At 37.5% G+C, this 19,361-nt stretch overlaps 1 protein-coding gene and 1 long non-coding RNA gene across 5 annotated transcripts in view; one reads left to right on the top strand and one right to left on the bottom strand.

The window, feature by feature from the left end:
- dlg5a (discs, large homolog 5a (Drosophila)) overlaps positions 1 to 19,361 on the bottom strand; it is an 88,487-nt gene that overhangs the window by 21,962 nt on the left and 47,164 nt on the right. For 2 of the 4 annotated variants that reach the window (XM_073873043.1, XM_073873044.1), the window contains exons 15-22: positions 18,250 to 18,342; positions 14,300 to 15,190; positions 12,825 to 12,940; positions 10,324 to 10,470; positions 9,389 to 9,513; positions 9,189 to 9,278; positions 3,645 to 3,813; positions 3,201 to 3,278 (exon numbers count right to left, since the gene is read on the bottom strand). In XM_073873043.1, coding sequence (XP_073729144.1) covers positions 3,201 to 3,278; positions 3,645 to 3,813; positions 9,189 to 9,278; positions 9,389 to 9,513; positions 10,324 to 10,470; positions 12,825 to 12,940; positions 14,300 to 15,190; positions 18,250 to 18,342 — 1,709 coding nt within the window. The remainder of the gene's footprint in view (positions 1 to 3,200; positions 3,279 to 3,644; positions 3,814 to 9,188; positions 9,279 to 9,388; positions 9,514 to 10,323; positions 10,471 to 12,824; positions 12,941 to 14,299; positions 15,191 to 18,249; positions 18,343 to 19,361) is intronic. The other 2 variants (XM_073873045.1, XM_073873046.1) reach the window with 2 other exon arrangements.
- LOC129430692 (uncharacterized) lies at positions 5,881 to 7,436 on the top strand. Its single transcript, XR_012372116.1, has 3 exons — positions 5,881 to 6,050; positions 6,387 to 6,754; positions 7,193 to 7,436. It is a non-coding gene; the product is annotated as an uncharacterized lncRNA (long non-coding RNA).

Raw genomic sequence — 19,361 nt, 5'->3', positions numbered from 1 at the left:
AAGTTTTTATGATGTTTTTATAAAACATCACTTTACTTGATGGGGTGTTCATAAGGCTGACATGACACATTCATAATCATAACATGACACGTGTCATGAATATGAAGGAGATTTTATGGATGTTTATGACAACTGTCATTAAGGGTGTTTTCACATATACACTGTTTAGGTCGGCCCAAATGACGTGTCGCTCCGAGTACGGTGCGTTTGGGTCAGTGTGAACACAACAGCCGCACTCGGGTGCGCACTAAACGGCCGCTCCGAGACCGCTCTAAACAGGTGGTCTCGGAGCGGCTGTCGCCGAACTCTGGGGCGACCCACCTGAGGTGTGAACACTGCCGGACCTCGGACCGAACCAAATACAGGAAGTTCTCCACATGTTTGAGCCACTGGGCTTCCGTTGTGACGTTGAGCCGGGTGTTATATTGTGGGTTAACAACAAACAAGCCAATCTGGTCCGTTGCAGAGAGATTCGCTGTATCCTTTACGTTTGAGCTGATGATTTTATAAATGCATAGCTGTCTTCCACACACATATAGTGACATTACGGGCTTTTTAGCAAACGGCTCCGTGAGAAAGGCTTTAATAGAACAGCTACGAAATTTCGCGTTAAAGCAAAGAAACTTCGCAAAGACGTGCATCGTTTATCTTCACATCTTGATAGCTGCGCTCTCCCTGTCAGGCTGGTTGTCGTGGAAACGTGGGGGTGGTCATGAGACGGTAAGAGCTGTCAGAGACCAATGACAGTGCTGCCCGTTGTCACATGGCATACGGTGCGGCATTTCGAGTAAAGTAAAAAATATATATATGTGAACACGGACCGCACTAACTGAAAAATGATACAATGTATTTTGGTGCGCTCCGAGGCCGCACCACGGTGCGCACCAACATATGTGAAAACAACCTAAGTGTCATTTGTTCAATTATGTCATTTTTATGGCAAAGATGACATTGTTTGAGATGTCTTTGTTATGACAACTTGACATTAAAGCAACACTATGTAGTTTTTTTTACCTTTAAATAATGTCTCTAAAATTATTTCAGTGATGGAACAACTTTTAACTGGACAAATTGTACTGTTGCTGTAACCTGAGCAGCCTCCTAGCTGCTACAAGCACACTCTGAAAATGTCGGTGGAGGGTAGGAAACACAGCCCCGCCCCTCCCCCTGCCTGCAGAAGAGTGTCTGATACCAGGCACTGTTGCACTTTTCAACCACATGGGGGAGCTGTAAGTCATTTTTACATGGAAACTACATTGTGTTGCTTTAACCCATACATCATAACTTGCCATGACAACTTGACATTAACCAAGACAACAAAACTGACCACTTTTTACCAGTGATACAAATATAATTTGTCATTAAAATGTCATTAAGTGTTAATACGCTGTTAAATAGTTTTTATAACAGCATCATGAATATTCTTCAGTTCATAATGTTTATTTGACCGAGTATTAATAATATTTGACATAGTATTAACACTTAATGCCATTTAAATCACAGTTTAATGTAACGTTAATCCACAAAGCTAGGTAGTTTCTAACGTTTGATAATTATTGTTTATAATTTATAACAAGTTGTGTTGTATTGGTTTATGTGTCAGGTTGTCATAACAAAGATATCTCAAACAATGTCATCTTTGCATTAGGGGTTACATAATTGAGTAAATGACACTTAATGGCAGTTGTCATAGATGTGCATGGGGTCTTCTTCATGTTCATGACACGTGTCATGTTATGATTATGAATGTGTCATGTCAGTCTTATGCACACCCCTTCAAGTAAAGTGTTACCAAGTTTTTTTTCTAGTTTTTTATTTTTTACAGGGCAGGGGAAAGCAAGAGGTACGTAAAATAAAATGAAAGTTTCTAAGTAGTTGCACACATCTAAATGCTTTTTGGCATTCAGAAATAGACCCAGATAGATTTCAGCCTAATAGGGATACTTGCACAGAATCACCAATTTCACATGTATTTTATGTATTTTCAAAATACAAAATACTGTATTTGTATTTAAATACATTTTTCCTCACAGTATTTTGTATTTGTATTTAAATACATTTTTCGACACAGTATTTTGTATTTGTATTTGAAATACATTTCCATGTATTTATGCCCATCGCGAGCAATCGATTACAAAAACAAACACAAAGAAGTAATTCGCTGGAACAACCCTGGTGCTGGTTGACGTATAAATAAATAAATAAATATGAAAACATGAATAAAACAACAATCTCTTAAATATGTCTTTATTAAATCCTTAAGGTTTTTACTAAACAAACAATACAGAAATCTTAAGATTTTTATTTTATTCCTCATCCAGTGGTTCATTCAGTACAAATATAAGCTAAAAATTCTGAATCATATGTAAAATATTTTGTGTTTTAAATGGCAAAGTTTCTTTACTTTAAGAGTGTCAGATAAATAGTATTTACATTGTTTTGAATGGATTGATCAAAGAGATACGTCACAGGCTTGTCTGCTCAGACAGAATCGCCTCGAGGTCATTTTCAGATGCAGAGCTGTGGGCGCGTGCAAAATTGCCGTGCACACCTCCACGAGAAATGGCGTCTCACGCACCCAACGCGGAAGACCGCGCACTCCACAATAATGTCATTTTTGCCGCACACACCAACCCGTGCAGACGCGTCGAATATAAAAAATACTTTTACGAGTCTAGGACTATCTTAGGACACCCATTTTAGCTATATTTGTGAGGTATCAGGGACTTTATATGCATGGTAAAAATGCTTACAGTACCCTAACAACATCATCAAACTAACCAAAATGTAACAAGCAAATCTGGATCTTTTCAGGAAAAGAGCAGCCAAACTAACATGCAAATGTCTCCCTTCCGCAACTTGCATCGAGTGCATATTTACCTTGAAAAACAGATTTATCTGCATAAGAGTGATTTAACATTCATGAGGAATCCCACGCTGAGCAGTTTAATCAAAAGGGTAAATCAGAAGCAGCAGGTAAAATTACCCAATTAAACTAAACGAATGACTCAATATTCAGGAAAGTGTCGGCAAAGATTGGCATAGCCAAACTAATTCAAACTTTAACCAAAATGTTAAGACTAATTATCATAACACGAAGCCCAAGTACTAACAAAACACACAGAAGCAGGGATTTCTACAGCCAGCCACTTGGAGCAAACGCATTTGTTTATCAGGCATTCCCTGTGCAGGGAACAAACCTCAGACTTCTGAGCGAGCAGAACCTCGGCCTAGCAGCCAGAGGAATTCTCAGAAAGGATCTGTTACGATACAGAGATCTGAAAGATTTAGGAGGAAAAACAGACTGTGAAAATCATACGGAGAGACACACATACACAGAGGGAAGAGATGAGTGCAGTCAGAAAAAAAAGAGTTTATAATAAATACATAAATGTGTGACCTAGTTTAACAAATGTCCTGTTAAACTATATCTGAATTAAGATAGTAAAATAAATGTAATAAAAAGTACGACTGACATTCAAGTCAAATCTTCATTCATCGGTTTATATTCGAGCACTTTAGAAACAGATTCCAATATTTCAAGTCAGATAAAGGGCTTCCTGGGGCTGATGGATATGGATAAGAGAGAGCTGTTGCTTGGCAACCTGATGGAAAGATGGGATGGGGGTGCAGCAGCAATGTACCTGTCTTTTCTTCGTTCTCCCGCGGGCACAGGGCTGACGGAGATCCTGGGCAGGGTGCTGATGGAACCCTGAGACTGGCTGGAGGTAAAGGAGGACGTCTCCAGGTTGAGAGGTGACATGGGTGGAGTGATGAGACTGGGACTGCTGCAATCTGAATGAGACAGCGACCCTGATCAACGACATTGATACACAACAGTCAGTAAAGTACTGAGCCAAATAACTTGATTTTAGAAATAGGGCTACATTATGATAGAGTCGCATCAGTAGATTTTGATATTTTTCAGCTTTTTGATGACATGTAATGATGAATGATTGACGACAGGCCATTAAACTATTCAAAAATATTGCACACCCAAAATAATAATGCACCGTGGGTGTGCATTATTTTACAATAAATTGAATTGCCCATTGTCAATTATTCTGCTTATACCACTGTAACCACAGACATTGATCTGGTGTTCATTTTAAACATGCGCATTTACATGATGGCATTCCTCATGGTACATAACAAAGTATGATTCATGTGGATTTCCTTTTTATGTTATTTCTATAAAGCAGCCAAGCTACCTTTGCAAAGGTTGGGGGTGGCAATATGGATTTTATTTAGAGACTAGTCTTAAAATGCACCTTGAGACCTGTCATTCTCCTACATTCCTTGTGCTTGCCCTGTTTTTGAAACATGAATATGGGGTCAGAATTGTTTCGTATTTCTGAATAAATATACTATGATCCACAAATAAATATAGAGAGTTTCATAAATATTTTTTAAATCCACAAATGCACAATAAGCGAACCATAAATATATGTTAGACATTTCATAAAAAGGAAGGAAATTCACAAATAAATAAAATGGGATTTGCAAATGAATTTTTTTTATAAATATATATTTGTATTTTATTTGTATGTGAATGGCTTCCTGCGCATTTGTGGATCGCTTTCTGTGCATTTGTGAATCGCTGCACACATTTGTGGATCGCTTTCTGTGCATTTGTGAATAGGGAATGTGGAGTTGACGTCACGCGGTGTTGCATTATGTGTAATCCGCCATATTTGCAGGCACGCGTCCTATCCCGCTGTATTAGATTTCATGTGTTGGAGGTTGTTTTTGTATTTTCTGTCGAGATTTTTATAAACTTCGATATGTTTGGTCAGTACTGCTCGATCAAGCAGGTCACGCGATCGTTCAGGGAGGAAACTGAACAACGGAATATGTTTTTCCAGCTTTTATTCGTGGAAAAAACAAAGGAAGCCGGTGCAGGAGCTGACGAAAAGACGCCGGATCGCGTGGTTTGCCTGCTGCAATCAGGAGAAAAACGTTTACTTTTCAAAAAAAAAATCTCTGCATCAGCGAGAGTGTTTTCGCTGCATTTTCAGTCATTCAGTAATTTGTGATTAATAAAAGCAGAACCACTTAAATTGTCTTGTTTTTATGCTAACACTGCCAAACTAACTTGCAAATGTAAGTTATTGATTGATTCATTCATTCATTTCTGATCACCCTAAACACATGAGTTATAAAAATAAATATTTAGACAATTTTGACGATTGTAACACATATTTTTTATTAAATGCAACTCAAACCCACTGCTTGTGACTCTTTAAATGACAACGTTAGCTAAATATTTAGCATTTTGTGTGTTTTAATAAAGAGTGTCACCTTATTATAAGCTTGAAGGGATTTATAGCTCTTAAACTCCTGCAAAGTGTAAATAAAGTCCTGCAAAAACAAGGTAATTGACCAGATATGTGAGCGGAGGTCCGTAATCCAGTCTTGGGCTGCTAAATCATATGGATCTATGTTGTTTATTTGTCCAAATAAAGTTTTTTGGCAGTAGCATTTAGTTTCTCTCGATAGGGTCCCTTCTCTTTTTCTTTCAACTTATCGATTTCTTCCGTTCTTCTTCAATTTTACCTAGTTTTTAACTGAACACACGCACAATTAAATGGCATAGCGGTCGGCGGTGCCTCTAAACATGGCGCCCACGTCCCATAATGCAACACTGCGGTGACGTACATTAACATTCCCTATTGCTGCACTCATTTGTGGATCGCGTTCTGTGCATTTGTGGATTTGAAACATTTCTAACGTCAAGACGTGCACAAGAATCCACAAATAGGTGGACTCCGCCCACCGTCTACTCCAGCCAATCAGACAACAAGCACACTGTGCTGACCAATCGTGGCACGATCTCCCTTCAACCAATCATAGATTCTTTTCTAGAAAAATTGTGCAAAAGACCCAGACGGAGGAGGACTTTTATTATGACAGCTAGTATCGCTCACTCAAAGCAATGGCGGAAAAGCGCTAGTTTTGTACAAGTGTCTCGCTGTGTGAGGCATGAATCGTGTTGTTGTGGAGACAATAGCACAAGATTGTTACGCGGTGTGTTCATGTGCGTCATTAGAGTAAGTACAGTTAGATTTGCATGTTTTTTTGTTGTTAAAATTTCCGTTATTAATAGCGCTAACATGTTATTAGCTAAATTGTGAATCTACTACGCTGTAACGCTATATAAATCACTTTCTTTTGCTGTTCATCAATGTGTTTATCCTGTAATAATGTCAGTTATATTACATACGTTGTGTAAACACTGCTAATGGTGTAAAATTTGTCATTTGAGACACGTCTGTTTATTTTATTTTGATAACGTATGAGGGGAGAAGCTGTAGCTAATTTGTCAATGTAAGTTATGTTTATTAGCATTAGTGTTACTTTGGGAATCCTGTTGTAATCTGTTGCAGAGAAACCACATCTCCACCTGCCTATGATCTGGCTAAGCTCTCAAATATAGCCAGGCACTCATGCATCTTCATTCACATGCCATGCAACCAAGCTCATAAATACAGCTCTGGTCTATCTCTCTTAAAGGAGCATACCCTCATCCTGTGCAGAGCTTCATTAAAGGACTACTACCAATATTCACCATTACCTTCATCAACGACTGCTCTGCTATCTAAGTTGGGCCTCTCATTCAGAGTTCTGTGCGGTGTGTGCTACCTCATAAATACTTAATGCTGGCTCTCTCCTATCTGATGTATGTTCTCTTGTGTGCCTAATAAACAGCTCAAGTTGGTTCAACGCTCTCTATTGTGTTCTGACAGACACCCTGGTACACTGCTATATTCATTCGTAACTAGCCCCCTACACTTCAGAGTAGTCTTCGCTACCATCATAGTTATGTAGTGACATTTGCTTACAGATAGTTTGTATCTAACGTGGTACATTTAATTATGACATGACAAAACAATGTGTTTTACCTCGTCTCCTACTACAGAACTGATCATTTAATTACACATTATGCATTATGGTATCTTTTAAATGAACAAGAAATTCCTGTGGCGTCTACATCTTAATGTCAAGAAGGTTTAATATGTCAAAGCTGTTAGATAGTCTTACAGTGTTGTTTTTATTTTCCCTTTTATGCTCTGAACAAGCTTATGCTCTTACTGTCATTAACAGTAAAATTCATAGACGTAAGATGGATTTTTACACAAATATGCAATCAAACAACTGGTATGTTATTTGTTTTTTATTGTGTGTTTTTTAGGAGTGGGGGTGCATTCAGCTGATGTAGATGTTTGCCTAAAAGGGATATGACAGACGCTACATATCATTTCATGTGATTTTTATATGTTTTACGACTTGCATCTTTACTTGACCAGGTGTTACAGATGATCAACAAAATGCCCTCTGGAAGGTCCTGAGCGGGGAATTCTCTGAAGTAAAGGATGCAGTTGTGTTCATATTTCAAGTTCAAGAGGATATTGAATTTTTTTGTCATACTGTGTTAATGAACAAGGCCTGAAGGTCAATGCCATGTTTCTCAATCAGCAATTGCAGTATACAGGAGTGAATGAATGAAATGTGTAATGAACTCATTTATTTATGAATCAATAATTTGAAGGAATAAATAAATAAGCTAATCCTTTGTGTAAGCTTAGATGCAGACATTTGTTAGAGTGTGCTGAAATAAGTAGTACAGATTTATATAGAACACAATATCTTATCTTAAGTAAATTAAATATTAAATGTAAACAAACACACACACACACATCTGTAATTTCTAAATGGGGTGTACATTTAATTTTAAGTTAAGCCAAGCCAGATTTATTTATATAGTGTTTTTTTTTACAAAGTTGCATTGCTTCAAAAACCAGGGAAATTACTAAATTAATAGTAAATATAATGGGTTATAGTATTATTCCAAACTATAGATTATAATCTAATAAAACAGTATTTTGTTCTTCAACTATTGATAATTTAGTCAAATAATATAAATAATCAGGAACAGACCAAACTATACAAGCCTTTCCAATTTCCACCTCACATTAAAATGGAACCTTAAAAGGATTAAAATTACCTGAGAACAGGAGTTTGATATTACATAAGGGATTAGCAAAATTGAAACCAAGACGTCTTTAAGATTGTAGCCGGATTATTTCAAGAAAGGCTATATGCTATATTAACAGAATTTACAAAATGCTAAACTTAGTTACTATCAGCCAGGAAACAAACCAACACGGCAACAGAAGGAACCAAAATGCCACGTGTGAAGTAAACTACTGCTAAAAACCGGTTTTAATCAATTTAATTTGACAAATATTAACCTTGACATACCTTACCACAAAGTGTATTAAGAGAATCCCTAGTAAAGAATTATTGACAACTGTCAACAGTGCCCGTTCCTCAATCGGAAGGCTGCAGCCTCTGGAGGTCGCATACGCAGGCTGCATAAGTCATCACGTCTGGATAATTTAAGTTAACTGAGCATTACATCCGCAAATCATAAGCATTTTACAACAATTAACGACTAACTAAGAATAATAGTCAACTTTATAATAGTTAATTTTCTAAAATGATGATGTATGCAGCATACAAAAGATTGCCTGATGAAATTCAACTGTGTTCCCGACCTAACAGTAAAACAAAATGTGATTGGTTGGAGGGAAATCTTGCCAGGATTGGTCAGCACAGTGTGCTTGTTGTCTGATTGGCTGTAGTAGACGGTGGGCGGAGTCCCCCTATTTGTGGATTCTTGTGCACGTCTTGACGTGAGAAATGTTTCAAATCCACAAATGCACAGAACGCGATCCACAAATGAGTGCAGCAATTCACAAATGCACAGAAAGCGATCCACAAATGTGTGCAGCGATTCACAAATGCACAGAAAGCGATCCACAAATGCGCAGGAAGCCATTCACATATAAATAAAATAAAAATATATATTTATAAAAAAAAAATTCATTTGCAAATCCCATTTTATTTATTTGTGAATTTCCTTCCTTTTTATGAAATGTCTAACATATATTTATGGTTCACTTATTGTGCATTTGTGGATTTAAAAAATATTTATGAAACTCTCTATATTTATTTGTGGATCATAGTATATTTATTCAGAAATACGAAACAAATCTGACCCCATACATGAATGCATCCCGTGTGAACGCCCCCTCACTCCCTGTGAATCTGCTTACTTAACAGCAGCTGAATTTTCAGCACAAACACATTGGTCATGTGATGATCCGACCTGAATGGAGACTCACCTCTGTCAGAGTTGAGTACCGAGCGAGGATAGCGTGGTGTGGAGGGGATCTTTATTCTTTCAGTGCGATACTGCAAGTTATTTGACGAACCTTTAGGACATCAGAAAGATCCAAAACAATTTTAAACCAAGCAAAACCTTTAAACTCACTGGTTTGATTTGATAGAGGAAGATATATGATGCACGAGTGCAAAGACTGACCGAGTCTAGTGCTGGATGGCAGTGAGTTGGTGCCATTTGAGGCTCGGCTGCTCCGGGATGACTCTGTGTAGTCTGTTGATGGTTTTTGGCTTAGGTCCAGGCTTAGTTGACCTTGATGCTGAGGACTGAGATTGAGAGATAAAAGCAAGGAGGACAAATTAAATGGGTCGGTACACACTAGATCAGCAGACATTCATAATGGTGTAAAGGAACGATTATTCTCCTGAAGGAGAGATAAACAATTCCTCTGTTTACGACCTACAGCATCTCATTTGCACTTGGTGAGACAACTGAAAACTTTGATTACATTGTAATTTGCAATCATTCATGCACTTATCAGAGTTAGTGTCCTGAATGGAGGTGATATTTTTGCACCATTAGAAATTACCATCATTATTTTTTAGGAGATGATGATTACTGAATTTTTGCAAAACACTGCAGGGGCATATTTCAATTTTCAATTTCTACGTCAGGTATTAAATGTCTTTCTTTCACCCTATTCTGAAAAGCCAAACAGGTAATCCCACCCCCAAACTCACACAATTCGCCGAACCAGAAAATGACATGTTGGACTGCTCAAACAAATACAGGAATGCTTTGAAAGCTTTTGCTTCTACCGTTTGAAAAAGTTAACTTACTAATGGCATACTTATACTACTAATTTATAATGCACATAACTTAACTTAAAAATGAGAATCATAAAATGTCCTTCATTATTCCTTTCTAACTTTAAACAGAGAGGATTTAATAATTGGGGGCTCGTCCGGGATAAAAACACTACAATTCACCTTTAAATAGCTACACACCATATTCACTCATATTCCCAGAGTTGCCATATCTAACAGAGGTACAGTCTTAAGTCAGGTTACAGTATATGCAGTTTAATCTCTTGGTATGCTGTAATACCCCATGAGAGTATGTGTAAGTGTTGGTACCTGGGGTGTGTGTGCTGCTGATTGATTTGGCTGGTGACAGGAGGGCAGTTGTTAGCAACTCTGTGGCTCCGGACCATGTAAACAGGGTTCTTCATAACGGCTGTTACGGCGGAGCAGGGGGATAGTCCCCGGTGTGCTGAGTTTGGAATTCAACCACAACCACATAAAAACCAATATAACACTTGAATGAGAAACACACACTACCCTTCAACAGCCCGCTGTGCTCATATTTTTCATTTCTGCCCCATTATGGTGGTTACCGCTCTCCTCACATGGCCGAGCAAGACATTAGCTATTGAGTGAAAACAGGTTGTATTGTCCAGCTTCGGCTATGGGTAAAGGCAGATGCTTTGGGCAACTGATGAGCAGGCTGGCCAATGAGGCTTAGAAGTCTGCCAGCCGAGCCGAAGCATGAATATTCAAATTAGGTAAAAATAGACCTCATTATCACATAAACCCCATGAGTACTGCATGTTCACGTGACAAATGCACTAAGCACCATCCACCATGGCGAATATTATTACACAAAATCCAACAGTCCTGTCAACATTCTGGATCAGGCATTTTATTGCTACAAACAATTACGGAGAACTCAAGTTTGTTTTAATGCTGTTGGCTATCATTTCTAGATCAGTAAAAAACATGATTGAATAGTTAAAAATGGTTACCACAGCAAATATGTCATACCATTATATACCGTTACACAGCTAATTGTATTTTTTCTTATGTTAGCAATAAAAAATTACTTAAGATGATATGATTTGTTTTTAAAGTATGTAACATTATGTTTAATAAAGAAAACTTCATATACAAGCCTGTACGTATGTTAACAAGAGTTTATCATCTCAAATAAGATCGGAATGTGCCAATAAACGATACTATCATCTATGAACGATAGTCAGACACATGAACGATAGTGGGCCTTCATGACAATAGTTGGCATGCTTACCCATTATAGTTTTAAATTATTATTATGCTATTAATATTATCATTATAGTTTTACATTAACATTGTGACAACTTGCGACACAAATGGGCAATTGTGTGTTTTTCCTCGCATGAGCGAGCTTGTGTGCTTCTCTTTGCACCAGGCTTGTGCACAATTCAGAATTTCAGAATTGGCCTCCATTCAATTCATGAATTGGAATTTGAATTGAATTGACTCCGCCCTACAGGAAGTTGAATTTGAATTGGAATTGGAATGACAGGTAGTGGAATTAAATTCATGGCAATTCAAAGAAATTCCACAAACAAAACAGAAAGAATCTCACATACATTCAGTGTTAGGAAAGTTACTTTGGGAAATTGTTTGGCAACCATTTTAAATGCTTAAAGTAAAGCATTATTGGAAATGAAGTTATGTTCCATCGTGTTCCACAAAATTACAATTACAAAAAAATCAAACTTAATTATTTGTTGTGTGAGTTTTTAACATTAATTGCTGGGGAAAAAATTCCTGTTAATGTATTCTGTACAAGTAGTTCAAACTAATTTAATTTATAGAATATGTAATGCAGCAATCATATACTGAAAGCTTCATTTTTAACACTTCAGTTACTGTATAATATGTATATGAATTTGTTTGAATTTCTATTGAATTGCAATTCTGCTTCCTTTAATTCAAATTCGAATTGAAATTCTACATCCTGTTTTTGACATCAATTCAGGTTCAATTCAAATTCAAGAATTGAATTGGAATTACGGAGTCATTCTCAATTCAATTCTGAATTGTGCACAAGCCTGCTTTGCACAAGAGAGCTTGTAATGTGCGTGGCACGCACTCCTCCTCGCACCTGAACTTGTAATGCACGCGGCACGGACTCTTCTTTGCACCGGAGCTTGTAATACGTGCGGCTATGACATTTTCGTCACACCTGAGCTTGTAATATGTGCAACTATGACATTTCCTTATACTAGAGAGGTTGGAGGAATTTAAAGCCAGTAAGTGAGTTGTTCCTGCTTCCTGGCATGCAAGAAATTTCAAAGCGCTTTGGCATCAATGATGCGCTGGGATTAATGCCATCAGGTTTAAGAAGGTTGCAGTCATGACAGTGTTGCCAGCTGCCCTTAGAGTAAATTGGCTTGTCATAAAAGAGTAAAAAATAAACAAATAAATAAATAAGCAAACTATTGCCCCGCCCCCGATCTCACAGGCTGACAACAGGACGATCTCATTATGAGGCATATCGTGCAACACTAATAGTAAACATTGAATATTTTTGCATTTAGAGGATTAATGACTGGAACATTCAGAGATAAAAATTATGAGTTTAATTCGGTAAATCAACAAGCTCATTCAACCACATTGTGCATGATTATCATGCATAAGTAATTCAATTACTGGGTGTTCACCATAAAATTCAGACAAACATTAATTTTGTAGGCCGCCTTAATCAGAATAAAGATGAATTGTGCTCCATAGAGTAAGTTCAGAGAAAGAGTTGTTAAAGAGATAAATTTAAATATGCTATGGCCCGATTATGGCCGATCAACTCACTTGGAGGAAGGGTTCCATTATAAGATGTGGGCACAAAACCCATGCTGTGTCTGTGAGGTCGGTTTGGAGAGGAACGTAGCTTCTCCCTCTGCTCCAGTGAGTCCCCTTCATTTGAATAACTCTGCCAAATACACAGATAGCATTGGCTAAAGCAGTTGAAAAACTATAATGACAGCTCAACTTTGACACTGCCTGTTTTAGGAAGACATTTATATCCATTAATTACAAATTATAATGCAATTTTTAATTATATCAGTTATACACCCATTATCCATGTCTTAGTCTCTGCTGAAATTTAAATCAACATTTTTAGCCTAATAAGGGTGATTCTCACGAAACCATTGAAACACCACGGCACTAATGATTTTAGCTTTAAAATGTGTAATATAGTAACATTAAAAAGCATCAGAATTAACACAATACTGTGTTCTACCTTGCACAATGTGTGATTTCAACATAAGAATTTATAATTGTAAATTTTATCTCATTTTCTGCTGAAATTCTCATTACCGCAATGTGTCCGGCTGTGTTTGAACATGCGTTATGTTGTAATTTAATCCAATTAACACAAAAATATTAAGAAAAAAAATAAATGGATGTTTGCTAGACTACTTTAGATGACAGAAAAAATATTTACTGAATATTCATGTATAATAATAATAATGAAGAAAAATTAGGAAAATGATGTGTCCATGCCTGATGTTCTCATCCTCCACAACACTTTTTGAGAACAGTTTAAGCACACATACAGAATTTTAATAAAGGTTGATTTTGAGTGACCAAGCACATGGACCAGTTACTTCAAGATGGCTACCAGGTAAGATCATTTTTTTACAGTTAATTTGAAATATTGTCTTGTCAGAATGCTTACACGACATTTTGATTATCATTACCGCAACAGATGCTTATTAAATGTTAATTTAATTAATAGAAGCATAATACTTTGATTTTAAATGCATGTGCAGAATCTTCAAATTATGTTCTTTCAGGTTTGTCATGTCATTTTGAAAATATGTCAGTGTTGATGTTTTCTGACTGTTGCGGTAATGAGGACAAATTTTTTTAAATTATGTTAAAAAAAGTGTTAAATGATGAGTAAAAGTTTTTAAATTAATGTTCCCATTTACTTCAGACTTTGTTTTTCAATGTCTGGTGGGAAAAAAAGTAAATTTAAGCAATTTTTACATTTTCATGCTTGACATTTTTAAAACCAAGTTTTCGTGAGAATCACCCATATGCATAAGGCTTATATGTAACCATCAACAATATCTAAAACAATATTACAATTATATCTAAATATAACATCTGTACTAACAAAGCATCCCTATACTAATCTACTGCATATCATCAGGAGGCATGCGTCAGCATTTCTAATCCCCCTCCACTTTCAAGCTCCCAGTGCAGTGGGTGATAAATCTCAAGCTAATTAAAACAGGCAGGACTGCTCGCTGTGTCAGGTAGAGCGGATCTATAAATTTACCTGGAAGCTCTGGAGAGGAATGATCTGAGGTGTCATTCTGTGTCTGAGCGCCGGGGCTGATTTGGGCCTCGGACGCTTCACCTCCGGTTCCTCTGGCCGCATCCGGCCGATATCCTCCTCGCAGGACTTCCTGGAGCTCAAGACCTTTCCATCGCGCCCGGGGTCAGTGAAGTACAAGTTACCATTACGGTCCTCCTGCTTAGGTTCAGAGGTCGCAGTGATGGTGGACTCGGAGGTGGAGCTGCCCTGATGTTTGTGCTTGAACTTGAACGAGTCGCTGCGTGTGGGCGGGGTGGGGGGTGTTGGGGTGGAGTCGACTTTCGAGCCCTGTGGAGAATGGCCCATCAGGTAGTCTGCCTTTGAGGGCGGGTCGGGCCTTTTAAAGGCATCGCCATCAAAGATGGACTTCCTCTGCTTGGGTGACCTGTATATGGAAAGTTGCGCAGGGCTGTCGGTTGTCATGGCAACACCCACTACCATTTTGGGCCAAGTGCCGCCACTATGTTTCTTTTCCAGGGTGGTCTCCAGGGTAACGCATTCGGGGCCGACCGACTCGGAGCGGTTAAAGCAGAGCTCTTGAAAAGCACTGCCAGCGTAGCGGGGCAGCCCCAGCTCTGAGGCGGGTCGAAGGGTGTTGGGGTGCATGGTGGAGATGGGGAAAACCTTCCTCTCGGGGTAACTGCTCTCATCTGTGTCTGTCCTGGTCTTTCTTCTTTCACCACCCCCTCCTCCAGCTTCTCCGCTGTAAATGTCTGTCTGGGTGGAGCTATTGTGTTTGAGGTTCCTGCTGTTTCGAGAGTGGACGTCTGTCAGGTGGATTCTGCCGTTGGATTTTTCGGCCTCTCTCAGGCTCTCGAAGATGTTCTGGCCTGATGTGCTCTGGGGGAAAAACTGATAATGGACAGGTTTAGTATGACTGGCATCAATAAATTAAAATATACACTTTCCATTTTAACAAAAGCCTCAGAGGATACAACATCAAGTATACAAACATTCAAATTTAAGACATAAATCAATGTAATAGGCCTCTTAAGGGAACATTTCAATCCATTAACATCTTTCACTATGTTTCACACCCTCATGATAACTGTTCATGCACTCAGACAGGCTTTATATATGTTATATGTTAGCTTTAGTAATGTTATATGCATAATGTTAACTTAAAAATTGACATGTTTAATCTACAGCATGAACCTTTAAGATGTATTTTAACATTTAATAATATTTTTATAATAATAATAATATTTTTATAATTAATAAATTTTTGATTTGAATATGGCATGTATCCTTTCTGTTAAAGTGCCCCACCACCACCATTTTACCATATTTTTTGATTAGAGATGCACCAACATTACATTTTTTCATCAATACCGATTATTCAGACTGATATCTACCAATTCAGATAGTTTGGTGGTTATATTAACTTGCATTAACTAAATTCTAAAGATTAAACTTTCTGAATGTTATCAATATGACGACCATTAATATTGAACATTAAACTACTGATGTTTCTTTACATTTCCTATACATAGACCTAGGCTTGACGATTAATCCCGATTAATCTATTGCAGAAAAAAGGTTTTTGTTTATATCATTTATTTGTGTAAACTGTGAATAATAATTATGTATATATAACACACATGAATGTATAATTGAAAAATATATATTTATATATTAAGTATTTATATCTATATATAAATAATACATAAATATAAAATGTATATACATGTAAACATTTCTTAAATATATTTATTTATACAAAATTATTATACACAGTAAACACACATACATATATGTAAACAAAAACCTTTATTCTGCAATAGATTAATCATGATTAATTGTTATGCAACCCTACTAGGTATGGGACGATTACCGGTTTCACGATTAGCCACGATACAATGTCCTGACAATTAGTATTATCGTTCAAAATTTAATTATCATTACAAACGTGTTTGATTACAGTGACTTTAAAAACTCGCCGTAAATCCTATCCAGCCAGAATCAGTTTGACACAGACGCGCACATAGTTTTTTGCACAAGGCGGCATAATGTATTGTATTCACGGTAAACTTATTAGACAGATTTATTTATTTTCTTACCACAGAAATAATTTCAGGGACATGAAATATTAATTTGTGATTTTCAAAAATAAAAATATTTTTAAAATGTTTTAAGTGTGTGTATCAGTTCTTTTTGAACATTTCCATCTTATTTTAACAAAACCATGATAATATTGATAACCATGATAACTTTGGTCACTATAATCATGATATTAAATTTTCATACCGTCCCATCCCTAAACCCTACACAGAGCTCAATTCATTGCATTTTCCTGTTCTCTTTTGATTGACACAATATATATCGGCCATGACTATCGGCTGTTTTTAAACTGTTAAAGGGATACTTCACCGATTTAGCATTCAGCTTTGTATTTGTAGAAACCCGGCAGTATTACTGAATGACCATGTTTCCCTCCCTCATTTCCCCCTGAGAGGAGAGATATTTGCATTTTGGTTCTGCAAAAAAGTCCTCCGATGATGTAATACGACGATTTTTGCATCATCGGAGGACTTTTTTGCAGAACCAAAATGCAGATATCTCTCCTATCAGGGGGAAATGATGGAGGGAAACATGGTCATTCAGTAATACTGCCGGGTTTCTACAGATACAAAGCTGAATGCTAAATCGGTGAAGTATCCCTTTAAGCGTCGCCGTCCCGAATATGGGACACCTAAGTTTGCATTAATATTGTTGATGTAAATTTTAATCTATCACTACAAACTATATATCGTTGGAAAGGTCTAAGCCTCCAGAATAGACATTTCAACAGTGTTTTATAAAATAAATTATGTAGGGAGAGTAATTGATTCATTTATGAAGAGAGTGTGCCTCAAAACATTTATTTTCTGCTAAATTTCACTGTCCCACCAGCAGGACGCCTACATTTACTTCAATGTTTGCATATGAATTCTTATCTTATCATGACAAACTGTATATTGTTTGAAAGCTCCAAGAGTGTAGATTTAACTCAATAGGGTGGGGTGACACTTAAAAGGTTAAAATATCGGCCCATAGTCTTTAAAATTTCTTTAATCAAGCGATAAAGATTATTGGCCGATATATTGGTGCATCTCTAGTTTTAAGTTGTTTTAATAATTTTTATACATTTAATAAATTTCTGTCAAAACTATTCAAACACACAAGTTTTGTTATTCTACAGATTTAAATTATATTTGGAAGACTTATCTGACTAAAATGGTTGGTGTAAAGCAGGCACAAAGGACCCCAAAATATTTTGTGAGGGACCCCCTTCCATCCATTTATATATTTTTTTTATAAAGAAAGATTTAAACTGTGCTAGATAAATAGTAAATGTGATTTTATAAAGACAAAGTATTGTTTTTCAAACTTAAATAATTGGCTACACACAAATTAATGCTGGGTGCACAAACATGAAGCGTACATTTTCAATTAGTATTATTTATATATACTGCAGCAATCTTGTAAGCAGCTTTACTAAGAACACAATACTCCCTTACAAACACCAATGAGTGAGATAAAGGGCACTGAAGTATAAAAAAATACACTAAATAAAGTGTGATCTTGAGATAAACACTTAGAAATTATTATGAACACTCGACATTTACAAGTATTGCTTTGTCTTTTTTCTTTGTCTTGTATACAACCCCTGGTGTGAAGCACTTGTGCTAATGCCAGATTGGTCAGTAACATGCTTAAGCTGACTTTGCTGACACTGAGAAAGACAACAATCTGGTCAATTTTCCAAGCTTGCGGTTCTTCCGTGACTTCTGCAGAAATGCCTCAGAATTGCTATTCTGACTCAGACACGGGCGTCTCAAACACGACTTTGAATAAATGTCACGGTTGCACCTTGGCATGTGGTAATGAGAGCAGAGCACAGGAACAGACGGCAGCGAGAGAACAATCACCTTCATGAGCGACAGACTGAGCGAGTCCCTGCCGCCCCTCAGCAGAGCTTCACATTCACTCAGAGATTTGTTATCCAGAGCGATCCCATTTATCTGGGGAGGAAGAAATTTAGGTCAAAGAAAAGTGCCAGCAGACTTTGCAATCCTTTCAAAACTTGGGAACAGAAACAAAGACGCGGGAATAAAAAGATGGCCAACTTTTGAAACCTTGAGATGAAACATTTGTTTTTACAAATTGAAAGAACAGTTCACACTATTTTTTTCATAAATTTTTCCATTATGAAAGTGACTGTAGGCGTGGGCTATTAAGGGCATACTCACATTATCCAAACCAAACCACGCTCGGGCGCGTTTGACCCCCAAAGCCTGGTTCGTCTATCTAGTGTGATCGCTCTGTACCATGCCTGGGCCCGGTATGGTTAATCGTGCCGCGTCCAGGTTGCAGAGGTGGGCTGGAGCGCGGTTCACTTGGGCTCAGGCGCAAAAGGCTTTTGTGTAAGTGCAAACGCGCCCGAGTGCGATTCAAAAGGAGAGACGTCAATTGCGCGACCACTCACCTTCATCTGCCTCCGTAAAAACCTTTTGATGCGCGCAGAAGGCTTACGTGAATGTCTGAGCTGCACACGTGACAGATAAACTAAACAATCTGGGATGTTTGTAATCGCGCAAAAAACAACTCTAAATAAAAAACACAGACTCAACATTACGATGGATTTCAGTGTTAATAGAGCACTTTACATCCTGCTTTAAAAAAAAAAATTGCATCCTAATGACAAAAGTGTGCCCGGATCGATAAGAGGAAAGTGTGAATGCGTGCATCTGGGGGAGAAGGGAGGGGGTTTGGTATGGATAATACAAGTGCGCCCTAAAGGGGGTCGCACAACAGACGCGCAGCTTAGCGCCGCGCATCACCGCGTCGAGTCGCGTCTAGGACAACTCAGAGGTATCGTAAACTGGAAGTGCACATTAAATAGCGCAAGCTTAGTCAGATAGTGTCTACTTCAAAATATTTGTTAGCAGCCAATGTTAGTCGTTAATGATTTGGGACAAATATGATGCTATTTAATGTTAAACTATGCGAGTGGCGCGACAGGGATTTGAGCAATTTCCTG

The sequence above is a fragment of the Misgurnus anguillicaudatus genome, chromosome 11 (assembly GCF_027580225.2).
Source record: "Misgurnus anguillicaudatus chromosome 11, ASM2758022v2, whole genome shotgun sequence".
Classification (NCBI taxonomy): Eukaryota; Metazoa; Chordata; class Actinopteri; order Cypriniformes; family Cobitidae; genus Misgurnus; species Misgurnus anguillicaudatus.
Note: the sequence above shows the minus strand (reverse complement) of the source record. Positions and strands in the feature narration are given on the sequence as shown.